This window comes from Solanum stenotomum, chromosome 12 (assembly GCF_019186545.1).
Source record: "Solanum stenotomum isolate F172 chromosome 12, ASM1918654v1, whole genome shotgun sequence".
Classification (NCBI taxonomy): Eukaryota; Viridiplantae; Streptophyta; class Magnoliopsida; order Solanales; family Solanaceae; genus Solanum; species Solanum stenotomum.
In genome coordinates this window covers 15,697,777-15,710,452 of record NC_064293.1, presented here as the reverse complement: position 1 = coordinate 15,710,452, position 12,676 = coordinate 15,697,777, and the positions used below count along the sequence as shown (strand labels likewise).

General features: G+C 32.7%; 1 protein-coding gene across 1 annotated transcript; it reads left to right on the top strand.

The window, feature by feature from the left end:
* The first annotated feature begins 2,028 nt into the window (after nucleotides 1-2,028).
* LOC125849340 (rac-like GTP-binding protein ARAC1) lies at nucleotides 2,029-6,203 on the top strand. Its single transcript, XM_049529411.1, has 7 exons — nucleotides 2,029-2,449; nucleotides 2,785-2,872; nucleotides 4,340-4,449; nucleotides 4,542-4,605; nucleotides 5,420-5,484; nucleotides 5,589-5,654; nucleotides 5,748-6,203. Exons 1-7 carry the CDS (start codon nucleotides 2,351-2,353, stop codon nucleotides 5,847-5,849), a joined length of 594 nt encoding a protein of 197 aa, XP_049385368.1. The 5' UTR covers nucleotides 2,029-2,350; the 3' UTR covers nucleotides 5,850-6,203.
* The last annotated feature ends 6,473 nt before the right edge of the window (nucleotides 6,204-12,676 follow it).

The window sequence follows — 12,676 nt, the reverse complement described above, 5'->3', positions numbered from 1 at the left end:
TTATATTATTATATATTATATAAACTCTCTTATAGTAGAAAAATAAATATATATTATATGGTAGAAAAAATGATTTATTATATTATATATTATATAGGGAGTTTATGATTGGACATTACAATGTCCCATCATAAACTCCCTCTTATATAATAAGAGAAAATCACTCAACTTAAGATATTTATCTACAAAAATCACCAATTACATTTATCATTAAAATAAATTTGGCATAGCAAAATAAATTACTTTTTATGCCATATAAATTACATGGACCCAATAAATAAATATATAAAAAAATAAATTATCCCGCTTATCAATACTCCCGTTCTTTTTTTATTATCAAATTTTGAATATGAAATTCAAATTCATAAGAGATTCAATATCACATTACAACTAGCTAGCGAATATATGCAATGAAATTCTATAAATCGCATTAGGGTTGCACATTATTACTTGTATTTTGGCGTATACATTATTACTCATTTATTTGAATCAACATATATGTACTGGAGTATCTAACTAAAGTAACCAATATATAATGATCACTTTAATTAAAAAATAAATAAATAATCTTCTACGAACAATGGCTCAATGTAGAAATTGAAAATTGAAGCAATGTGGGTATAAGTCGAATTTATACTGGGCGAGCCGATTAAAAAATACAAAATTTTAATTTATGGGATTCAAATTTATATGGTAAAAAAAAAATTATTTATCATGTCAGATGTATCTCAATGATAAATTAAGAAGCAAAGATAAATTAAGAAGGAGATCTTTTAAAATTTTGTTTATTTGTCATGACGTCCATATTTACATGGTATATAAAATAATTAGTTTTGTCATGTCAAATTTATGTTAATGTTGAGTGATTTTTAAAGATAAAATCTTTAAGTTAAGTGATTTTATTGAAACAAAACAAAACTTAATGACTTTGCTAAATAATTTCTCATAGTTCAATGACCTTTTAAGATATTAACTCTTAAATGAATATAGGTGAAACCATGAAATATTATTATTTTATAGAGGTATTATTCAATAAAGGTCAATTTTGATTATATCAAAATCATGATATCTTACTAATTTATATATCATATTTTTTGAGTTCACATAAAAAATAAATTTATTATTCATAAAGTACAATGGATACATCAAAATTTGTATCTTACTAAATTAGGTATCAAAATTATTGAATTTACATTAAAAAAAATATTATACATACCGTACAATGTATTTGTATAATTCATTGTAATATATTTTTTTTACCTTAGGAACCAGTTACGTATAAGGAACACTCATCACATCTAGAACTCACAATTTTATGATGCGGCTCGAAGAGACAACACCAAAACTTTTGGATACAATAAGAGAAGTTAGATATGAGCTTCAACTACATTTAGATTTTAACAAAAAAATAAAATACAGTAGAATTATATTTCACTAAATTGTGTTAGATATATTTGTACTTTTAAAGAATTATTAATTTATAATACTAATGGCACCATATATTTATAAAAGGGTCTTCTGGAAATATATTATCTTATCGAAATGAATGATTTTTTCTATTATCTTGAGTCGAAACTGAAAGAAAATATTATTTTAGAGAAATTGTTAATTTAAATTCTATTTAATTTAGTAAGATTTTACTGTATTTATTTGACAAACTAGTAGATTCCTATAAAGGGAATAACTTTTTTTTTAAAAAAAAACAGATGAACGAAGTTCCTGACAGAAATCTCTAAGTTATAGGAAAAACTGTGGCTAAAATTGAATGACAAAGAATAATATAAGTAACAAAAAGAATATAATAAGGGATAAATATGAGCCCTTTAGTAAGAAAAATAAATATGGAGTATCCTTCTTTATTTAGTAATACTGTGCTTTAATTAAATGATTTATAACTAACTCTAATTACCTTACTATTTTATATGACAAATTAAATTTTATGCTTAATGAATTGAACACAAGTAAAAAAATATGATTGTCGGATTCCATAAATGAAGGATTGTGTGAGGCGGAGACAGTTTGCGAGAAAAGCGTTGTTGTTGGTCAGTGAAGAACGGTTCAACGGCATAATTTTCCGGCTAAAAAATGAGACCCACAATATAATAGTTATGCATTACAAACACTAGTCATCTTTCTCTTACGTCTTTCTTCCCTTTTCTTCTCCTTTACCCATCACATTTATTCGAATTTTAGGGTTAGGGTTCCTCCTTCTCCTTCTCCTTGTTTGTTTGTGTGATTCTGCATTGTATGTACAAATGTGTGATTGAAAGCAACCCATCAAATTCTATTTCTCTGTTTATACAACAATCAGGTCTTCTCGAGAAGATCTGAGAGAGGGATACCTACCAAAATGAGCGCCTCCAGGTTCATTAAGTGTGTCACCGTTGGTGATGGTGCCGTTGGAAAGACTTGTCTCTTGATTTCCTACACCAGCAATACCTTCCCCACGGTTTGCTTTTTTTTCAAATTAGTATTACAAATTGCGATATGCTCTGTTTCCAATTCTTTATACATGCCTACAATTGTATGTCCTCTTTCCCATTCAAGGTGAAAATGAACAAATTGATTGCTCTTCGAGATAAATGCGGTGATAATAATTCATGTTAGATGTTATGGCTTTTGCTCGTTGCTACTTCATATTATTATCACATAAATCCATCACTTGCAGTGTTATCTTTTTTCTCTGGGATTCGGCTCACATGATCAAAGCTTTTCTTTGTTTTTGTATATCCTAAGATATTTGACATCAAATTTCTTTGTCTCATCTATTACAATGTTTGACAGGATTATGTGCCAACTGTGTTTGACAATTTCAGTGCAAATGTGGTTGTCAATGGGGCTACTGTCAACCTAGGGTTGTGGGATACTGCTGGTAACTACATTAAACACCACTCTTTTTCTTTGGCAGAAAGCTTCTAATTTCTATTTAGGCCAAATACATGGATAGCCTCTCAAACTTGCATGAGATGTCACTTAGACACTTTAACTTTAGCTATGACCAATTGAACACTTTTACTTTTCCAAATTGTGTCTCTTGGACACTTCAGTCATCAAGACTAAACAAAATCAAATGTGTAACTTTTATGCTCTAAAAGTATGATGAATGATCATTCAAATAATAACATATCTCATTTTGAAAAACATACATGTCATCCTAAAAAATACTTAAAAATTGAATAATTTCCTTATCCTCAAGGTCTTCGTCTTTCCAAAAACAAACCAGATAACCAATTGCAAAGGAAACCTTGTGTGAAGAATTCCTTCCACGCCAAATGCTTAATTTAGAGCTTTCGACTGATTCAGTTGTTTGTTGATCTTGGTTGTATGACTTTACATTAATGTCACACATTTTCATCCGGCATAATACATAGATAGACACCTTAACTTGACCTCTACTACCTGTTGAACACCCCAACTCTCATTGTGACCATCTAGATACTTCAACTTGACACCACCTTAACTTTGAAAATGGACATCTAGACACTTTTAAGGGGGGTGCATTCTCAAAGTTGGGGTGTTTATGGGGACACTTGAACCAAGTTAAGGTGTCTAGATGTGCATTTTCTAAGTTGGGTGTTTAGTTATCAGTTGAGGCCAAGTTAAGGTGTCTATCTATGTATTAGGCCATTTCATCCTTTAGCTACTAAAAATTGGGGGCAACAGAAATGCCAACATCTTTTCTTCTGATTTCAATCATAATAATCTATTTTCATAGCTAACATTCAAAATTTAATTTATTGGGAAAAATTTACAACCTTTTTCCATCTAATTCATCTATAGCACAAGAAATCACCATTTTTAACTAATCTAGAAAATTCTTGCTGGAAGAAGGAGACTTCCTCACAAGTTCTCTTATATCCTTTGTTGCCTCAATCTTTTCCTTTTCTTACACATAACTCTTCAACTTCTCTGCTATTTTGTCTATCATATTCATGCTTTTTCTGTGCTCCTCTTCTTCATCTCCAAGATTAGATTTTTCTTCTTCTTCTTCTTCCATCAATGATCCTCTTACCATTTTACGGACACCCTTTTGAGTACTTTTACGGAGGATGTATTCAGAAATTTACAAACATTTTTTGTGCTCAAGGCTGAGGTGATACACATGATGTGCCAAATCAACATCTTGTATCCACAAGATACATTTCTGTCAACTAAAAGTGTTCAATTGGTTATGGCTAAAGATGAGGTGTCTAAATGACATTTCGTGCCAAATTTGAGGGGCTATTTGTGTATTTGGCCTTCTATGTATTTGCAGATGTATTCTTATGATATATTTGCTACTGTCATTATGTTCATATTCATATTTATATAATGTCATCATAAATTATACATATTACAGGACAAGAGGATTACAATAGGTTAAGACCTCTGAGTTATCGTGGAGCTGATGTTTTCATTTTGGCATTCTCTCTCATCAGTAAAGCCAGTTATGAAAATGTTTCCAAGAAGGTAGTGGAAAATTTCGTTTTTCTCTTTGTTTTATTTTCTTCTTTGTTATTGGTTCATGGAAATTTATTTTAGCTCTATTGAATATTTTCCAGTGGATTCCTGAGTTGAAACATTACGCCCCTGGTGTCCCTATAGTGCTTGTTGGAACAAAACTTGGTAAAGTTCTATATATACAATATGATCTTGGATTTTTTTGTATATCTTCATGAGGTGATGATTAAGTGGTCTATGGGATGTTTCCATTTTACTTCTATTTTCTCTGCGATTAAAAAAAAATCTTTCAGAAGGATCTGATCATCTCAGTATAATAGTGGATCAATCTTCATCTTATGTTATAGTGCTGTTTCTATCTCTTAATTGGCACCGATAATCATGTACGTATACTCAAAATCCATGGTGGTAGAAGAAGTCTTTGCTGCTCTATGAGTAGAAGGTACTTTGTTCCTCGTCACAAATACAAGATTTTTAAGAAACTGCTGAAGAGCAAACAGAAGAAATAGTAGACCTTTTGGGCCATGGAAGTAGAAAATGATTGGTGGTGTGGGGTGTGTGCAGCACATGTTCTTGTCCCGTGTCTCTTTGATAAAAGTTAAAAGAATGAACTTTCGTCTATACAAGGACATGTTAAAAATAGTTGGAATTAAGTTCTCTTTGCCAAAGAAAAAATAGAAAACGAAATACAAATGGCTTTCCTTGAAGTGTACATCTCTTATCTTTTACTTCGAGTTTCTAAACCTATTCAGGTTGAAGGTTGTAACACAACTGTTTGTTTTATTTATTCTTCAAATTGTGATTTTCCTCTTTTAAGAAATATATATTCTTTGTACTGGTTGTACTAATGTTCTAATGTTTTGTTCTTGAACTTTTATGTCTCATCTTTTTCCAGTTTTACTTTCCCCATCTTTTTTTTCATTCAGAGAGGATTATTCATATATATAATTGTCCTACTTTCCACTTGCATTGAACTTAGATCTTCGAGATGATAAGCAATTCTTCATAGACCATCCAGGTGCTGTGCCAATTACTACTGCTCAGGTAAGGGTCACTGTGGCTATCCTCTCTTCGAGTTGCTTTAGTGGAGTACACTGTGTACCTTGCTTGTCATTAGTATTTAATTTACTTCTTATTCCAACATTAAGGGTGAAGAGCTGAGGAAAACAATTGGTGCACCTTCCTACATTGAATGTAGTTCAAAAACACAGGAGGTATATTTTGTCTAGAGCTTCTTGTTTCTTGTGCTCAACATCTTTTTGATGCGTTTAATTGAAGTTATATGATTTGAAATGTTGTTGCTGCAGAATGTAAAAGGAGTATTTGATGCTGCCATTAAAGTTGTGCTCCAGCCACCCAAGGCGAAGAAAAAGAAAGGGAAGTCTCAAAGGGCCTGCTCAATTTTGTGATCAATAGTAGGTCCGGGGTTATTCCTGGTCACAGTTTTCACGCGTTGTAATCTGTCCCCTCACATCTGTTTCTGTTTTCCTTTACTCGGAAGAAGTAAGAGGTCCTTGTATGTGTCACTTGAAGCTACTAGTGATCTCTTGAAGTGTCAGGTGGCTCGATTTCTTGTATTGCTGTGATCTCTGATTACTGAGTTTCACAACACGCTCTAGGCCCACTCTATTTTGTCCTCGCTGTTTTGATTTGTTTTATGTATTACTGACTGAAATATCAATTTAGGAAAACAAATTTTCTCAGCAATGTTGTTTAGCATTTCTTACATTTTTATTTTGATTTTAAAACCTTGGAATGTTTAACACCCTTCTTGTTGTAGCTGTTCAATTTTGCCTAACTTTTTCTCACAAATATCAATCTAGAACCTTCTGCTTTGCATCTTCATTTCTGTTTTTAAAAGTATTTTGTATTCAGGAAACATACTTTTTCCTTTCTCCTTTTCTACTACTAGCATTTTTTTTTATGGGGAAATGAAAGAAGTTTTAAAAGCTCAAAAGATGGTAGTAATTCATTAGAGGTGATCCACTCCTAAGTTCTTTTTCTTTTTCTATAATGAAGTGTTGAAATAGATGTCATTGCCTTGTTGATTTAAATTAAATGGGAATGTCAGCTCTACAATGTTGTTGATTAGATTCCCCTCAGCTTGATGTTTATAAGAGAGTTCAATGAGTAGCACTAATCTATCTTTTCAAATAACATGCTTTCTCCACGTCTAGTAGACTCAGTCATGTTTCTTCATTAAAATAAAAAAATAAATACTAATAAGAAGTTGTGCGTTACATCAAGTACTTAAGTAATTATTGTCAATGGTTGGCCTCAAGGTAGAATTAGTCAGGGACCTCAGATAAGTAGGGGTCAAAATCAGTTATTGGGACGTTGTGGCATAAGTTTTATTGTTGAGAGGGCAACAACACGGATCACCAGTTAAGACCTCTAATTGACCACTCAGTGTTGGTACTTGAAAAGTATGTTTGCAAGAATAAAATTCAAAGACAGTGGAACCCACAAGTGATAGAGCATGTGCTCTAATTCGATGCAAAACAAAGAATCTTATCAGACCTTGAGGTGCTTTCGAGAATGTGGACACAAGTGGTGCATGGTTGCTGTCAATTCATGTCATAATGTGTTGGGTTAAGTCAAGTCTGGCAACGGAACCGGGAGGTGCCGGTTCCGGTCCGTTACCGGTTCCGGCTTGTACCGGTTAGGTCCGGTTAGTAGCGGGTCCAGGAGGGGTAAAGGGACGGAAACCGGGATTTACCGGTTAGTCCCGGTCCCGTCCTTTTTTTTTAAAATTGCAATTAGCCGTTGTAGGAGCCGTTGGCCGACGTCTTTTGGGCCCCACAACGGCTCTTTCACCCCACAACTCCCCAAAACACCCCCTACCTCCCCAAGCTTTTATTAACACCCCAACCTTCTAAAAACTACATTTTCATCCTTTTTTTTTAACTATAAATACCCCAAATCCTTCATTCTTTTCACTCACAAAAATATTATCTTCTACTCTCTCAACAATTCTCAAAAGTCTCACTCTCTAATCTCTCATTAACATTAAAATTACGAATTTGGTCTTTGGAAATTGGAGCTTCAAAATCCAACTTTCAATTTCTGGCATACACGTCTACTTTTTTAAGTAGATGTTTGGTACATTCGTTCCAACTCACTTTTCATTTAGTTTTTTATTTGTTTGCATTTAATTATTTATTTTGTGAGTAATTAGTCTCTAGTCTCTACTTATTTAGTTATTTATTTGTTTAAAACTTTGCATTACATTTTCGTATTATATGTAATTTACTCACTTTTTATATTTGAATATGATTTCCGGTAAAAACAATTCGATCACTAATTTATGGAGCTCAAAATCCAAAAAAAATAAAAAAATCGATAGTACTTCTAAATCTAAAACTATAAAAACTTCTTAATTAAGAATAAATACGGATGATTATATGCATGTTAATGAAACTATTTTTAATATTGATAGTAATAGTGGATTAGATCCTTACCATTAACATTTACAAAGAGGGTTTGGTAATTTTGATGAGGAATTACCTGAAGATGATGAACATGATGATGTTAATGATTATATCGATAATTTTGATAATAATGTTGATGAATATGATGATGATGAAACTGAGCTAGTTACGGCTACTACTCCCAGTCCCTCTTCCCTGGCTCCTGCTCCCTTTCGTTGTCCTGATCCCGTTCCCCCCGTGCATCCTAGGCCTAAGGTAGAATGCGCTAAAAAATCAGTTGTGTGGCAATTTATGACTCAGAATGAAGATAAAACAAAAGCTATTTGTAATAAATGTAAAAATAGAATGAATCATAAAACTGTAGGAAAACATGGTGGGACGGGACATCTGAGTAAATATCATTTAATGTTATGTTGTAAAAATGGATTTTTGCATGCTAAAGCTGTAGCTGAAGCTAAAAAGAATGGTACCACCCTTCCTGAAACTGTAGGAGTAGGGGGCTCTAATATGGTCCAAACACAATTAAATCCTTCTAATGTTTCTGGCTCTAGTATACAACGGTCATATAGTAGAGAAAAAGATCTTGAAGAATTAGCTAAAATGATTGTTGTTATGGGTTTGCCATTTAGTTTTGCTGAAAATCTCAGTTTTATTCATTATATTCAAATTGTGTATAATCCACATTTTAAAGGTTTTACTAGAAATACAATTAAAAAGGCTATCTTTGATTATCAAGCTCAGCATTTTCAATATCTCCGTTGTTTATTTTATTATAATAATTGTAAAATGGCTATTACTTCTGATATGGGCCGTAGTGTAAATGGTAATGATTATTTCACTATTACTGCACATTGGATTGATGAAAATTGGACTTTGCAAAAAAGAGTTTTAGGTGATAAATGTTGTGAAATGCATTAAACCGATAGTTATATAGCTCAAACAATATAGATGTTTTACAAAACTATGGAATTTGTGATAAAATAAGTAGTGTCACCTTAGATAATGCTTCTAATAATAGATCTGTTGTTGAAATACTAAAATCGTCTCTTTGCCCTATTTATATATATTGATGGTTTTCATATTAGGTGTGTTGTACACATATATAATTTGATTGTTAGAGATGGTATAACAATGTATAATGATGGTTGCATAAAAGTTGAAACTGCATGTCATTTTATTTTTAAATGTCAAGTTAAGTCTAGACGTAGAGATTTTGAAAATCGTTGTCGTAAATTTAATCTTCCACCTAGAAAAATTCCAAAATCAGTGTGTACTAGATGAAATTCTTTATATGAAATGCTTGAAGTCACTTGTGAATATAGAAAACCTTTACAAATGGTTTGGAATGCTCATAATTCAAATATGACATATAGATTTGATGATAATGATTGGAATGACGTAAAAGAACTTATACAATTCTTAAAAGTTTTTTTATTTAACTACAAAAAAAAAATATCTGCACTTTATTATCCAACTATTTGCTCTGTTTTACCTAATATTTATGCTATTTCTAGTAAATTTTATAAATTCAAAAATAAATCAAGATTTGAATAATCTGTTAAGAAAATGATTGAAAAATTTTAAAAATATTTTATTCCTATTCCTCATATTTATTTAACCGCTTGTTTGTTAAACCCACATTACAAAGATGAAGGTGTATCACGAATGGTTGATAAAATATATTTTAATTTGGGTATTGATAGTGAAGATGATGAAACACCTAGTTGTCAAAATGTTAAAGATAGTATAAAAATTGAAGCTAGAAAATTGTATGACTTGTATAATTCTAATAGAATGAATGTAGTACGTAATGAAGAGCCTCAGAGTTCTAGGAGTAGATATAATGAAGATGATCTTGATGATATGATAGATTGTTATCTTGAACTTTCTCATGATGATAAAAATGATTTTGATGCATATATTAATCAAAATACAGAACCTACTACTATTGATCTTCTAGAATGGTGGAGCAATTGCGGCCAGGGATTTCCAAAACTTCAACATGTTGCTCGAGATGTGTTAGTTATTCAAGCATCTTTAGTAGCTTCGGAAGGCGCTTTTAGTGCATCAAGATTTCAAATTGGAGAGCATAGATATTCATTAGCAGCATATAGCTTGGAGATATCGGTACTATTTAGAGATTGGATTAATGACGAGAGAAAGAGTTATGGTTGTCCACCTTTACCGATCAAATTTGAAAATGACGTCGATGAAATAATGCAAGATTTTAGTGACGACAGCATTGATGCAATGGAGGAACTATCTAATCAACCAATTCCAGAGCATGTTACTAGAGAAATGTTAAATTATTTAAAAAAAGATTCCCTTGGTAGCATGAACTATTAATTTAAATGTCTATTAGTATGAGTATGATAATTTGAGGTCTAATTCAAACAGAACCCTTCCTAGAAGGTGGCTGTGTAGATTAGATTTTTTAATACTTTACTAATATTTTGTAATTCAACTTGTATTATTTAATTATTATTAATAAAAGTATAGATTATTCGCCTTAATTTTTTTTTATTGTCTTAAATTTAAATTTTCAACTTTTAATGTGTGAAATGTAAACTTTTATAGTTTTATAGTTTTAAAGTTTGAATTTAAATTATCAAACTTTTAAAGGGTGAAATTTAAACTTTTATAGTTTTAAAGTTTGAATTTAAATTTTCAAACTTTTAAAGTGTGAAATTTAAACTTTTATAGTTTTATAGTTTTAAAGTTTAAATTTAAATTTTCAAACTTTTAAAGTGTGAAATTTAAACTTTTATACTTTTAAAGTTTGAAAGTTTGTATTTAAAACTTTAAAAGTATAAATTTTTAACTTTAAAATTATAAAAGTTTTAATATTATTTGAGTAATGTTCCTAATTTTGTAATTTTAATAATTTTTTTTTTAAATATAGCCATTGGGACCCGGTTTCCGGTCCAGTCCCAATTCGTTACCCGTCCGGGACGGGTATACATATTTTTTTCCGGAATTATCGATTCCGGTACGGTTTCGGTCCGTCCCGGTTCCAGTCCCGTTGCCACGCTTAGGTTAAATAGCGAAACTCTCGTGTATGATTTTCATCGTTAAGTTTGAAGTCTTGAACATACCACCAGTAATACGATGGAGGAAGATGAGGATGACATCAAGTCATTATGCCCTTTATATCCTATCGATATATACACATGCTACAATAGTTGACGTAAAGATCGTGTTCCCGCGAGGGTAATGTAATCCTAAAAGTACATCCTCAGTTTGAATTGCAAGATATTATTCGTTAGCTGGAATCACTAGTAAATGTCGGTCAATCATACAATGGTGAACTCAAACCTTGTACACACCAGTCACAGTGTGGAGATGGTTATGTCCGAAGTCACTACGTTAATCGCAAGGAGGGTAGTTCAGTTTTGCTTAATTGTAATGACCCTCCTGGTCAGTTTTTTATCTTGCCTTCTGTGTGTCATTTAGAGCGTTCCTGTAGCGACCCAAGTCATTTATGACTTGCTGGGACTAACAGTTCGGTCACCTGATTGTTCGTTTGGTTATGGGGCGAGTTTTAATGTTTTGGAGCTTATGAACCTTGAACGATCAATTTCGATCAAAAGTTCAAGAAGACACCCTCATAATGGAATTATGACGGTTCCATCATCTCTGAAATGGACGAGTTAGGCTAGTAGCATGGTTGGCATGAGTATCAAGGCCTTCGATGCGAGTTTAGACCATTAGGCGTTTTAACCTTTAAAATTTGGCATAAGGTTGACTTTGGTCAATATTCTTGGAAAACATGCTTGGATGAAAATTCCGTCAGCGCGGTTAGCTCCGGAATGTCGAGTTTGGTCTAGAACGACCTTTCTTTCGACTCCCGAGGCCTCCGGACTCATTTCAAGCCCCTTAGTGGATTTTGGTTAAAATGACATTTGGAAGTGGGACCCAGTTTTTATCGAGATGACCTCTGATGGAAATTTCGACTGCGCCGTTGAGTCTGGAATATCGAATTTAGTAGGGTAGCATATCTGTTTTATTTTTATCGGGTACCGAACGAATTCCGAGCACCCCGTCGGAGACTTTGAAGATTTAGCCAAAGCTTAGATCTGGTGCAGCTAAAGTCTGGTGTAGCTCTTTAGCGACCAGAGTTTGGGCCTTTAATGACCAGCTTTTGGGTTTTAGCGACCAGTTTCGCCCTTTTTGAAACCCCAACTTAGCTTTATTCCTCATTTTCTTTAAAGTGAGATAACTTGAGCTTTGGAGCTCCAATCTGGGCGATTCAAAAGGCAAAGTTGTGAGATTTTTCGAGGACAACTCGTTGGTGATCTCAGAATCTGATTTGGGGTCCCCGTTCAAGGTAAATTTCACAAAATACCTGCTGTCACAACCTCCTTTTTGTGAGCTTAATGTTGGGATTTTTGAGACTTGTTTTCTCATCCATTTTAGGTCCGATTTCTGCGATTCTTGAGTCCATTTTGAGTGGTTTTTCGAGGAGAACATTGTGGTGTTGTCAGAATTTACTTTAGATCGCCCGTTTCTGGTAAATATGCTGAATTAGCTGCTGTCCCATTTCTTTAGTTCTTGAGGAAAATTTGGGTTTTGGTTGTATGTTGGTACTGTGTTGTTTCTGAGTCCTGAATTATGTCCCATCATGGAACACAAGTTTGGGGATCTGTTAAGAACTTATTTTTGGGGTTAATTCCAGAATTTTCAGCGCGAATCTGACTTTCCTTGTTTTGACCCCGAAATTGGTCTGTTCCTATTTCTTGCGATTTTAGTGTCTGAAGGACCGTGATAACATTGTGACTCTATTTTTGATAGCGTGGTAGCGTTTC

What these genes read in the sequence shown, in the direction of transcription:
- LOC125849340 (XM_049529411.1), top strand. Translation starts at nt 2,351, where the DNA reads ATGAGCGCCTCCAGGTTCATTAAGTGTGTCACCGTTGGTGATGGTGCC. An exon ending in CCAGCAATACCTTCCCCACG is followed by an intron (nt 2,450 to 2,784) that starts GTTTGCTTTTTT and finishes AATGTTTGACAG; the next exon opens with GATTATGTGCCAACTGTGTT. An exon ending in ATGAAAATGTTTCCAAGAAG is followed by an intron (nt 4,450 to 4,541) that starts GTAGTGGAAAAT and finishes AATATTTTCCAG; the next exon opens with TGGATTCCTGAGTTGAAACA.